Raw genomic sequence first — 13172 nt, forward strand, 5'->3', positions numbered from 1 at the left:
CACAATCCCCAATAGATTATTACCATAGACTTTGCTGGGGCGTTTGACTCACTCTGGCGGGCGAGCGTCCTCAGTCGTCTACGACATGCTTATCTTCCCGGAAACCTCTATAATACCATAAGAAGCTACCGCACAGCCAGAGCAATAAATTTCAATGCACCATACTGCAGAGTCAAACGCCATGTTTACAGGGACTGTCCCCAAAGCTCGGTACTGGGGCCGCTCCTTTGGAATGGCGTACTTGACGACTTTCTCACCATTAACTTGAATGAAGTTATCTTCTAGGTCCATGCAGATGATCTGATTCTGGCCATGGCTGCAGACAGCAGAGCACAACTAGAAAATTCTGCAAATTAGGCTCTCTCTCGATATTACAAAACTGGGCAAGGGATCGTAATCTTCAAATCTTTCCAGTGAAGACCAATTCCATCTTACTCAAAGGCGCCCTCAGAAGACGCCCACAAATTAAGATAGACGAGACCACAATACTGAATTGAAATATCTAGGAAAAATCCTCGACAATATTTTCAAAGATATCAGAACTTACATTCCTCCCACATTTGAAATATTTGCAGACAAAGATAAGGAGCTAAACTGCCTTGGTCGTCAGACTTACGTGGTGGGGTTGGGGCCTCAACTGCTGCACTCTCTCTCTGTTCTACAGAGCCCTATTTCTACCGGAGATTACATACGCATACGCTGCAGGGATATGGTATTCTAGAGCAAAAATAGCAGTAAACAGAAAGAAGCTCGAAACTATTCAAAGATTTATCCTCCTTACCATTACTCAGCACCCATGCCCTTCAGGTGCTGGACCTGAAGGGTGGGTGCTGACCTGAAAGTGATATGATGAACCTGAAGGTGATACGATGCGGGCTGCTCCACCACCTATCAAAAGGCACATTGGTAACCGTCATGGAACATACCATTGAGTCCACTAACAACTTGAAGGCTGAAAAGGGGGGCCTTAATCTCCATCTACAGCAGACCTGCCGAGTTAGCCCATCTATCTTTCCAGCAGACCTGGCACGATAGATGGGCTAACTCCACTAAAGGAGACATCACTAGGAAATTCATTCCACATATCACCAAGGTATAACCCAAGTTTCCTTCATGGTTCTCCCCCGGCCTGCACGCAACTTTCATGCTTAAGGACACAGATCCGTGAGAGCCAAGCTCTCAAGTCTTGGAATTACTGATGACCCGCTCTGCCACTGCGGAGAGCTGGAGAGTTGGAGTCACCTAAAGTATAACTTGTCCTTTGTACGAGGACCCTCGCTGCATCCTGATTACCAGAATTAACTTCAATCCAAAACACCAGGAGCACTATTGTTCACAGCGACAGAGAGTACAAGGCCTCGCAATACTGCTCTTCACAAGAAGAAGATCCTTACTACTGGAACGACAACATACATCTGACTAACTCGTCTTGCCCAAATTCAAGCAACCTGATTACCATCATTATTTGGACGGAGCCTCTGTTCCGTGTATGACTTAACACTGTTTTGGACCTTCCTGATTTAGACTCTTCACTAACTCTGACAATATGCAGCGCTGCTGTTTGTTTGTTTGTTATTTGGTTTTTAGGAGCATTTGCAACTAAGGCCATATTGCTTCGGGATATGCGGTGGTCATTCCCTGACCTTTCCGCATCCTCCGTATTTGGTGGTGACGGGCTCGAACCCCGGTCTAATCAAGAAGCGTGTGCTACGCACTGGCAGCTCTGCTGACCCAGCGACTAAATGGACGGGAACCCTGAAACTTGCTCTCAAGTGAGACTGCACTGAACGTACATCCCTAACTTTGACTTGCCAGACGTGAACAAAATAACAGGAGAGAACCCTACTAGTGACACAGCCCAGTGATAACCACACACACATAACGACCAGACCTGAAAGCTCTGAAGCCGTAGTGAACAGTATACATCGGACGAGACACATGATGTATAGTCCCAAGTGTAACCACAAGAACGGACATATCCGGCTCAGCAGACTCTGAGAACCAGGACAGGACGAGACAGGGCCGAATTTTAATGTTTGTTGGCCCTAGGCACTTTTATTCTGAAAATGGGAAAAGAGGAGTAAAATATTTCTTATAATAAATTATATTGTATTAATATACTGACTGTGAATTACATCTTTTGATGTAATACAAGTATAAGCATTTGATGAGCTCAGCAGCGCATCTATGAACGTGTATAAACGTCTATGACTGTTGTCTCAGGCTTATCTTGTTTCGTAGAGAAACGTGCACTTTCCTGTTCAAAAAAGTTGTACTCACAAATATGTACATGTGAGTTATATGTAAAGAGAGCGATAGTAAATAGTGGAATAAGTTTGTGGTGTGACGCTTAAAGAAAATAGTGCGAATTTTAAAAGAAGACTAGTGAGCTGTATTTTCAATTTTTAATATTCTGATCTCAGAATACTTTATTGTGTTAACTGTGTTTGACGTGATTTAAAATGCCAGACGGATATATGCGAAAACACGAATCTGATTATGAAAAAAGGAAAAGAAAAAGCTGTGTAATTCTCCAATTCCCATCGTCAATAAGCATACTGATCTCGGGGTTGTGTTTGATCCTAAGCTCTGCTTCAGTTACCACATAGACAAGCTCCTCACCCTGGCAGCTCGACTCCGATGGATTGCCAAACAGCATCTACATTATATAAATGAAGTCACAACTACTAGAAAATATATAAAAACCACTGTATACTCTCCGCTTTTATACGCTGCAGAGATATGGGCATCAGCTGCAACTAGCACAATCAGGCCACTTTTTTCTGCTGAGTATTGGCTCTTAAAATGGGCCATAAACAAACACAAACTGCCTCCACAGCTCAGGACAACTGAAATGGCCAGCTTAATTCAAATTCACAGGCTCCCCACGCTGATTAGGGTGAAACGTCTTACCACGACTACCAAAATGATGGTTGGCGAGATTTCGGCACCATCATTCTGGGACCTGTGCTCATGGAGAATCCCTCAGTCTTCCCTCAGAGCGACTCCAACTCTATGCCCACATCACAGCCGTCTCCACCTATCTGATAGGTTTCTGCCTTTTCAGCTACTTTCGTGTGCCCAGTCCTTGGATGCTGACCTTAACAAGTTCGCTTCTTACAGGGAATACAGATGTCGCATCCTTGAATTGTACTTCCCTGTCCCTGATCCTTCTCCTCGAAGCTTGTCTTAATGCTGCAAGCCATCAACACCACCTGATGTGAAGACGGTATACTAACTCTTCAGTATGACAGTTAGTAATGATGGACTAACTACTTCTGTTCAGTGCAAAGAACGTTGCCTGTTTATACTACTATATGTATATGAAATTATCCGTTTCCGTTCATATCTTCTTTATATATTGTATTGTAAATAACTGTATGATACTTGGAGTTTGGAATTGTACTTCCGCATATGCATTTCCTATGTTTTATATATCAATGTTCGCTATTTATATTGTATTATTACTGTTAACCCCTGGCCTGGTGGCCGTGAAGGGCAACATTGCAATCTATCGAATTGTATCATTATTATCATTATTATTGCAATAAAGATTTCTTCTTCTTTCTTCTTTGGGTAAAATGAAGACTCAACTCCTGATATAAGACACACAGATCAGTTCTTCTTCTTCTTCTTCTGGCGTTATAAACCAGGTGGACCTTGGCCTTCTCAGCGATGTTCCACCAGTGCTTAGTGCCAAACGGCACCAGAGGTTCCCCCATCTCCGCAGTTCCACCAGTAAGCCCTCCCAGAAGTAAAACTTCTCTAACTTATTATTCTCATGATCTTTAAGTCTTCTTCTACGTCATCCATCCATCTTTTCCTCGGTCTCTCTCTTGCCCTCCTACCGGTAGGTTTCCATTTCATTATCCTCTTAATTGTTCTGCTGTCATTCATTCTCATAACATGTCCCAACCAGACAAGTCTCTGGCTCTTCACAAATCTGACGATGTCCGCACCCTGAATCAGATGGCCAAGTTCATGGTTCATTCTGATCCTCCAGGATCCATCAACGTCTTGTACGGGCCCAAAGACTTTTCGCAAAATTCTACGCTCGAACACTTTCAACAACTGCTCATCTTTACTCGTTAATGTCCAAGCTTCGCAACCGATACAACTAGTCTAATGAGACTTTTGTATATTCTTAATTTTAAGTGAAAGTTCAGTACTTTGGACTTTATTAGTTTTTCATGTGCAAAGAAGCATCTGTTTCCACTCAGGATACGGGACTTAATTTCATTAGTAATAGAATTGGACAACACAGATCAGCTGTCGGTCATTATTCGTTATGTATCAAGGTGGCGAAGTATACGAGCGTTTCTTGATGTTTGTTCCCATTGAAAAGCATGATGCAAAATATCTTTTTGATACGGTAGTATCTGTTCTTGATAAACATGGAATAGATGTAGCAAATTGCAGATCTCAGTTATATGACAACGCTGCTAATATGAGTAGGATGTATTCTGGAGTCCAAGTCAGATTCAAGGAAGTCAACAAACAAGCAGTATGGTTTACATGTGCTTCACACAGTCTTAATTTAGTAGGGACCACAACCGCAGAAAGCCGTTTGGCTGCCGTTAATTTTTTCGGCATTTTACAGTCGCTCTACACATTCTTTGCAGCCTCACCACAAAGATAATATAAATTGAGTACGATGGAGAATACAATCTGGGTCAAAAATCTATCAGACACAAGATACATATCAACCAGATGACTGCTTCACCGCAGAAAGAAAGCTCAAGAAGAAATGGTATGGCCTGGAAAATAAACTGTGAATAGATAACGTGTGCTGTCACAAAGCTAATGAAACTTGATGAGCACTCATTCACGCAAGTGTTAAAACTTTAGGGAAGGGTTCAAAAAACAGTACACACCTGGAGTATGTTTCCCAACTGCTGGGCTACAGCTACAAGGACGACTGCAATTACACCATAGGACAAAGCTGAAAAAATAAGTTGAAGTAGTTAATATAACTTCTTACACAATTTACAGGAAATGAAGAGTAACAGGTGGTCTCCACATGTATCCCTTAACTATAGCAGTCATGATTTACTGTCAATAATATTAAAACTGTTGAAAGAAGTTTAATTCAAGCCCACACATATACAAAAAAAATTTTCACTACTGTAAATTCCAGAATAACATTTTGCTGGGAAAGAATTTGTATTAAAATTAGCATAATACTCGTAATGTATTTGTTTTTATTATTATACAGGGTGTTATGTGTTATGTGAAATCCTATCCCACTTTTAAAAATTAATAAGTTGAAAACTATATATGAAATCAATCAACTATATTCGAAATCAATATATGTGGCATTTTCTTAACCAATAAAAATTAGTTCGAAATTTTTACACCAGGTGGCTAAGCAATTTATTTACTCCAATAAACAAATTAGCTTTAGCGTTCGTTATATAAAGAAATGACTCTGGGATCTGAGAATTCGAGTGTCTGCTTGTCATGGTGCTATTTTTCCTCAAGATAAAAAGCTTGAAGCTGTTGTCCTAATTTAAGTAACCAAAGTCCGCTGATGTTCGTTTTAAAACGTAGCCTAAAGATAAAGTACTTTATTGGAAGAACGGAGATTGTGTTATTTCAGCCCTTAGAGTGACACAAAAAATGTCTCAAGGCCTCTTTGCTCGAGAAGAACCTTATTAAATGTTGTAACGCGTTTCGAAGAAGGCTACCTAACGCCTAAGCCTAGAAGTGGTCGTCCGTCCGCATCACACGAAGGGATACAAAGAATTGATGAAGTTCAATAATAAGCCCCATCAAACTCTTTGAGATTATCAGTGGTGCTTGCCATACATCAAGTGTAACTGGTATTCCCGGAAACATAGTACACAAAGCCTTAAAGCTAAGCGTTGAAGAATTACTCCATCCATTAAAGGCGTTGTGTGGATTTACGGCACACGCTATTATTGGTTCCTTTTTCTTTGAAACCATTAAAATAGAGAGCATTTAGAAATGGCACAATTAATGGTACACGATATCATAGCTTACAACTGCGGACCAAAGTCATCCTAGAGATTAATGAGCGTAGTCTACATGGAAGAGTAATTTTTATGCAGGATGGTCTATGCCCAATGTTGAAAATGTCAAACAGCTTTCAAGGAAGAGTGCCATAACCAGTCTCCATTTTACACATCCTTGTCCTATTAGATCGCCTAAACTCCAGTACACTTTTGGTTGGATCCCTGAAATATCTTGTTTAAAGAGATTTCCCTTCTCCTTCTAATCTTTCAGATTTGAAGAATGCAGTCCATTGGGAGGTAGCACACAGCAAAGTCTTCAATTATTAAGACTGTGCTGTGAGTAAGCAGTAGCCATGGTTGTATACAATGACAAAGTAAAGAGAGATTTATTTTCTAATACATCTCTGTAAAATGCTAGCAATACCATGCTTAGTCTCTGTATTAGGCTAGCTACTCATTCAATCCACTATGATTTTTTTTTTTCTATGTGCGGTGTTAGAAAAATTTTAGCATATGAAATTATTGCTAAGTTCAGTTGATTAGTTTGACAAAACTTCTCAATTCGATTGAGGCTTAACTGCCTCAATCGAATTGATAATAACTTGTTTAATTCCGAGAATAAAGGTTTTCAACCTCGTGATGGCAGTTCTGGCATGGAAACGTATTAACGTGCACCATTAACAAACAATAGAAAATTTTTGCTGCTTTCTTATTGTCCAATCCTTCTTGCACCTTATATCTTGTCAGTGTTTATTGTGGTGGCAGGAAAGAGCCGAATGGTGTGATGTATTAGCCTATATGGTCCATCTCTGTCCTTCTAGTATTAGTTAATGTAACGCGTCTCGATTCTGTGTGGGAGTTAGATATGGGCCCATTCACTTCTGGACACACTTCTGGACTACAGCAGAAAGCGCCAAATTTACCATACCAACACTACTCATGGTATGAGGGCACATCACTCACATACGAAAGATTGGCATATATACCTTACCACAATAATACGTCTGTTTGTCTTACCCGAACTGTTTCCAGTGGAATATGCCTGAGTCATAACGGAAGTGACTTTACCTTCTCTCCTCCGCTTGCCTAAACCGTCCTTCAGCCTAGAGTACAAGTATAGCAACATGAACTGATGACCGAAAGCATGACATTCATTACCCTGAGTATAGCTGCTGGTGGCATAATAACTCATATTCCTTATTAATTGTTCGTATACTTAGAGCAAATAAGCTTATTTCGATTTCAAATGTAGGTTTTATTTACATAAACTGTTTCCATGCACGGTTATGCACGTCTAAATTAGAACTTCTGAATAGAGAATTTTTAATGACGAGTAGGGTGGAGATAAGTATAATATACAGGAGCACATTTCTTACTCAAGAAGAAAAAAAAATCAAAATTTTCTGACAAATAATAAAAAGAATTAAATATAAAAGCTATTTGAACCTGTTAATTGTCTATAAAGCATCTATTTAAAGCTTACATTTTTTTACTGAAGTTCAAAGCCCTATACCTAATATTTTGGTAATCCTAGTTGCCCAGAGCTCCGAGATGTCGGGTTTGATATATGCACGAATGAGGTCCTCAAGAGTAACGGCTGCTAAAGAATTTACTCCTGATGAAACGGTGCTAAATAGAGTTAAAGGGAAAAGAACAGTTAAAAGGAAACTCAACTGTAAACATTATGCTTATATTAGTGCTAGTACAATACTTAATTTCAAAACCATTCCTAAGCAATAAGGCTATGGGGTAGAATAACGGTCTGATAGGTACGTATAAAAAATATAAGAGAAAGTCGTGGGAAGGCGAAATAACTCCCTTTTTTATATAGTTTTAAGTAGGACGAAAACGTTATATGGAAAATGTCATTAATAATGTTTTGCCGTCTTGCGTTAGGCCTATATGATCTATCTCTGTCCTTAAAGTATCAGTTAATGCAAATAATTATTTGTTATTGTTTTACATATTCTTATCGAGTAATCGACCAGTCCTACACTCTTCTTGCCTCAGACAGCTACACCTAAATGTATATCGAAGGATGCAATGATAGCTTTTTCTATTTTTTTAGGAAATATGTAACATAAATTCCACGATCATGATCGTGGATCGTTTTTTTTATAATTTTAACTGTTCAATGATTTTGTTATTTACTAATTTTATTGCATTGTACTCATGTCAGTGGTAACTGTGCAATACTTCATTTAGCAACATATGAAACGCATTACCCAACGTGCAAAACTAACGAGTTTTGAAGATTCGAAAATCTTGACGAGATTAGAACTCAAACCTTTTCCATACGGTGGGAGAAGATACCAACCGTAACCATTATCATACTCCTCGCGAGAGTTTGCAGATATACATACAGAAATGTTTAAAATATATATGCAAAAAATTCTAGGACGTATTCTAGTGTTCAGAATAAAAAAAAAAAAAAATGCTTTCGAATTTTGAATGGTTACGGAGCTATGGCTGGTTTAAATTTTAAATTTAAAGGAAAATATTGCCATGGAGTTTTGAATGTTAAAAGTAATAAAATAATAAAAAACTTATAAGTATATAAAATACCTTTTTGCCTTTAAAAACGTCATAGCTATTTATTCAAGCTGCCATAGCTCCATTACTGTTCAGAATCGGATACTTGTGTACAGAGTCGGCGCAAGGGTTTAGGCGAGACTTAAACATTTTGCGCCCCAGTTGTACTCTGTACCATCCATCACTCTGCCCGCCAACAAACTTACCCATTCATCTATAATATTTATCTGCTTGCTGTATATTATTATGATTTATTTAGAAATAATTATTACCTTTTTTGAAACGCACTGTGTAGGTTTACAGATATTTTTGTTGTTCGTTACTAGATGGCGCACCAACAAAAGTACAGATGATAGCACTGAGACACGAACACGAGCAGAAGTACGAAGTGTGACTCCTTCAGATTTGGGTAAGTAAATGCATGCTGGGAGTGGAAGTAATTGACTAATACGTACAACGGCATTCACGTGGAAGTAAGCGTACAGGATATGCAACGGTATGCTGTAGGGGTGAAAGCTTCCTGAAAAGAGGAGATGGAAAGTGTGGGAAATCACGTTACTACGGAAACAGAGATAGATTCAATGGAGTGGAAACGTTCTGAATTTATAGCCTGCAAGAAATTCGAACTGTTCCGTCTATCAATAAAGCTTCAGCAAGTTTTTGTTTTTTTTATTTTGTAACCGCTATGATTCCCTCCCAACTTGTTTTTCTCTCCAGGGATTTACATCAGTTCGGCAAGAATTGTGCTGACTATATGTGATTCCCTTGGGAAATTAATCATCGTCTCTTCATGACAAGAGTATGGTTATAACCAGGGCTGTAGTGGAGGGTGTACGCCGTATACCCTGTGGACTTTTTTAGGTGAATAGCGTATACCTTCTGGTTTTTGAAAGACTTGAAAAAACAAATATTATTAAAATATTTACTGAAAATTAAAAAGTAAATTTATTAGAATTTGATTTTTAGGCAATACTTATAGTTTTATGCGACTTCTATGCGACAGAAGAGAATTCGATTAATAAGCCTGATATGCGCACTATACTCTCTTGTTTTCGTAACATTCATAGAGTATCTTCTTCTTCCAGTCACATAGTTCCCTGAGGAGCTGTTGTGGCCACCAAGAAATTCCTCCAACTGCATCGATTATGTGATATACCAGCGTCATCGCAAAATGTCACGCCCAAAAGTTCACTGATCCCATCTTTCCACCTAGTTGCAGGTCTTCCTTTAGCAGCAGTTTTTGGAGTTTGTTTTGTTATGGTCTCTGTGGCATCTGATAATGTGGTGGTATGCCATTGCCTACCACATAGAGTATACTTTCTGCTAATTTTACGACTACAGCACTGGTTATAACGTTATAAGAAATATAACGGGAATATGCACCACATAGCCAATACCCTCGCGTGAAGCACAGTCATTGCAATTCTGTTCTTCCACATAGAATAAAAAAGCATGGGTACAAATCTCGTTCAAGACAGGTGGGTCTTGACGTGGTTCTATGTTCATGCGACCATGTTTTCTTATGCGTTGGTAACGCCATCTATTAACTGAAAAAATATAAACCTATAGAGAGTGTTTCAAAAGTATGTGAAAAAAATTGTGGGGCGTATTCTTTGTCCAAAATAAGAAAAAAATATATATATAAATATGCGTCCGATTACGGGTTACTATGGTAGCTTGAAGAAATGATTACGGGTTTTGAATGGTAAAAAAATTAAAAAAAAAACATAAATAAGAATAGACACATACGAAGATAGCATGAATAAAGATTTTACTAGGTACATATCTGCTTATTTTTATTAACGTTTTTTAATATCTTATATTTTTTTCACACCGTTAGTCAGTCAAATGGGAAGGCAACACCATTTTCCCTCAGAAAATTCGGTTTTATCTTATAGAAAAACAGACAAACCGATTAAAGAATACAATTCCTCTGGGGGATTAAAATGAACAACAGCAAATATAGTCCAGATCTTGCTTCTCTTGGATTTAATTTGCTCGGTCCTCTGAAGAATATTCGCTACGCAAACATATGCGAGGGAACCTTTTTAACAGATAATGCATAGACAGTTGCCGTAAAATCATCATTGATACAAAACCATCCCTTTTATTTTATGTAAGAAGGACAGACGTACTTATCTCATATTGGGACAAGCAACGGTAAAAAAATGTAAGACAAGCATTGTAAATTGTAAGACAAGCATTGTAAGAAAGAATACCAGATTTACTGCATCACCACTCATTTCCGTGCAGTTCCCTCTTTTGCTAATTAAGGAAGATTTGTCAAAATAAAGTGTAATCGTTTTTTTGGGAGCGGGGTTGTGGATAGCTCTAAGACTAATGCGAAGTGTTGCGTAGTGAATATTCTGCTTTATATAAAATTGAATATCAGTCCTGTAATATATTAAGATCGACACGCTTTGTATTACATTTTTATTTATTTTGTATCCGTTATTAAAATAAGTTTTTCTTTTTTTTTTTCCTCAGCCGCTCTGCGTTTTATTATTATTTATTTTATTTTATTTATTTTTTGCTGTAAGGTTATCGAATCAATCGTTTTTTTTTTTTTTTTTTTCAAACTTCTTTGTCTGCAATCCTCCGATGAAGACTCTCTCTCTCTGTCGAATGAATGAAAAATAAATCATGTTTTTAGGAGTTAGAGATTTATCGTAATAAAACCAATAAAATAAATAAAAATCCCGTATTTCTTTAGCTTTGGTTCTATGTACAATTCTAGTAATTAAACTTTGGACACAGTCCTGAACATATTTGACAAAATTACTCATCATAAAAGGCTATACGTGGGAGATTTTAAATGACTGCAAATAAAATTAGTTTAATAATAAATAATAAAAAGTCCACATTCACTTATCGGATTAATAATTATTCTTATGATATAATCATATATAAAGGGTAACTATATATATAAGTAAATATATATTATTTATGTACATAGAGAGTAATTACCTCAAAGCTCCACTGAAAATCCCAGATACAAACAGTCCAGGCAAACCAGGTAAAAATCCAAGTGTGTCCATAACAAATAGTGGGAACAACTGGAAAGTTAAGTGAAGTTTTAGAATTATAACTGTGTTTTTTCTGGTAGAAATACAAAACTAATAATCTAATAACAAATGGAAGAGCTAATAAGTGAAATACTAGCATTTCGTATAAAACATAGAAGTATAAACAGAAAAGAGGACTACACACACTCATCAGCAAGAACTTAAACTAATGTACTATATTCTTGTAAATTATACTGATATAAAAAATCTAAATATATCATTCCGTATGTATGTGAATGAGATGAAACTATGGAAGTCGTCCATATTGAATGTGTGCTGCCTTTTTGATATAAACATGTACCGCTCCATTGAAAATTTTACACTTTGAAGGAGTTTATAGATTTAGCTTAAGTTATTCACAAAAACGGATATCCACACAAATAAGATATTTATTCTCAAAATCTCAGCTACATTCATCGAGTGGTGTATTACCACGAGCTGGTCCTGGTGTAAGATATTTTTCGTGTAACTTTTTCTTTTCTTTTTGGGCTTCCCTGGGTTAAGCCCCCCCGAATCAGCTTTTCCACTAAAACTACAGAATGCCACACCATTGACAACATCAGTACTACGTATGGCTGCAATAAATAGTGATATAAGCCACTAAATGTTTTTTCCCTCTGGGAAATTCGGGTTTTTGTCCATAAAACAGAAAACTGACTGAAGAACACGCGCCTCAGTTGCTTTGGCGCTTACACATGCATATGTAAGTCGGATAAACGTCGTGATTGCGATTCTATGAAGCGGTTAACAGCATCTGTAGAGCATATCTTCATCATTCGCTGTTCTATTGTTCTGGGCTAGGCAGCAGTTTTAGCTAATCATAGCGCAGAGAAAAGTGTACGTCTCATCATGACTCAGGCCTTACGGAGGATAGTGACCTTACAAGGAAAGAACGCCGTTTTTCATAAAACGTGTACGGATATTTGTATGGAATGTAGACAAATAATGTATTGAGGGAATATTGAGTTTACAGCTGAACGTATGAATGGTAAAAATAGGAATCCTAGTATGCTATCAGCACAATGTTGGGCTTCCGGAGTTCCTGCATTAGTGATCAGGGGCCTTATGCTGTTGTAAGCAAATGCTGACATTTTACAGATATTTCTGTAGATCTCGAGGTATTTTCAGATTATTTCCACCAGTCTACAGATTTTAAAGATGTAGTGCTTTTTAACAGTGGTTCAGGCCTCATTTATATAAAAAAAACCCCAATTACAATAGGAGCTAAGCTAAAATAGATCGAATACGTTTTTCAACTTCCTCTTCTATGGAAAGGAAGTTTTATTAGGCTGTCACATGGCAATATTGTCACACTCACGCATATTCTAATTCTCACATGAGTATAATGAATTAATTATTGAAATTATTTTAGCACAGAGGTTTTCTCATATTAAAATCTAATCGTGAGTTCAGTTAATAATCTGAACGTTAGGTATTTTAGCGATTATTTTTTTATAAGATTTACAAACAAAGCTCATTTCTTATAAATACTTCAGTATCACTCAGATAGCGTCGATTTAATAGTGAGAACGCCGACTGATTTCATTTGAAGAGTCACAGTAAGACAATACGAAGTGTGTTAGTAAGACATAAACAAATA

The 13172-nt window shown here is 37.6% G+C and overlaps 1 protein-coding gene across 1 annotated transcript in view; it reads right to left on the reverse strand.

Moving 5' to 3' along the window:
- The window catches only part of LOC150090939 (sodium-coupled monocarboxylate transporter 1-like), a 133333-nt gene that overhangs the window by 13139 nt on the left and 107022 nt on the right, over positions 1–13172 (reverse strand). The window contains exons 8-10 of the mRNA XM_090378322.1: positions 11475–11563; positions 7489–7604; positions 4875–4942 (exon numbers count right to left, since the gene is read on the reverse strand). Coding sequence (XP_090234448.1) covers positions 4875–4942; positions 7489–7604; positions 11475–11563 — 273 coding nt within the window. The remainder of the gene's footprint in view (positions 1–4874; positions 4943–7488; positions 7605–11474; positions 11564–13172) is intronic.

Source organism: Mastigoproctus giganteus, chromosome 1 (genome assembly GCF_048544385.1).
Source record: "Mastigoproctus giganteus isolate SK-2022 chromosome 1, ASM4854438v1, whole genome shotgun sequence".
NCBI lineage: Eukaryota > Metazoa > Arthropoda > Arachnida > Uropygi > Thelyphonidae > Mastigoproctus > Mastigoproctus giganteus.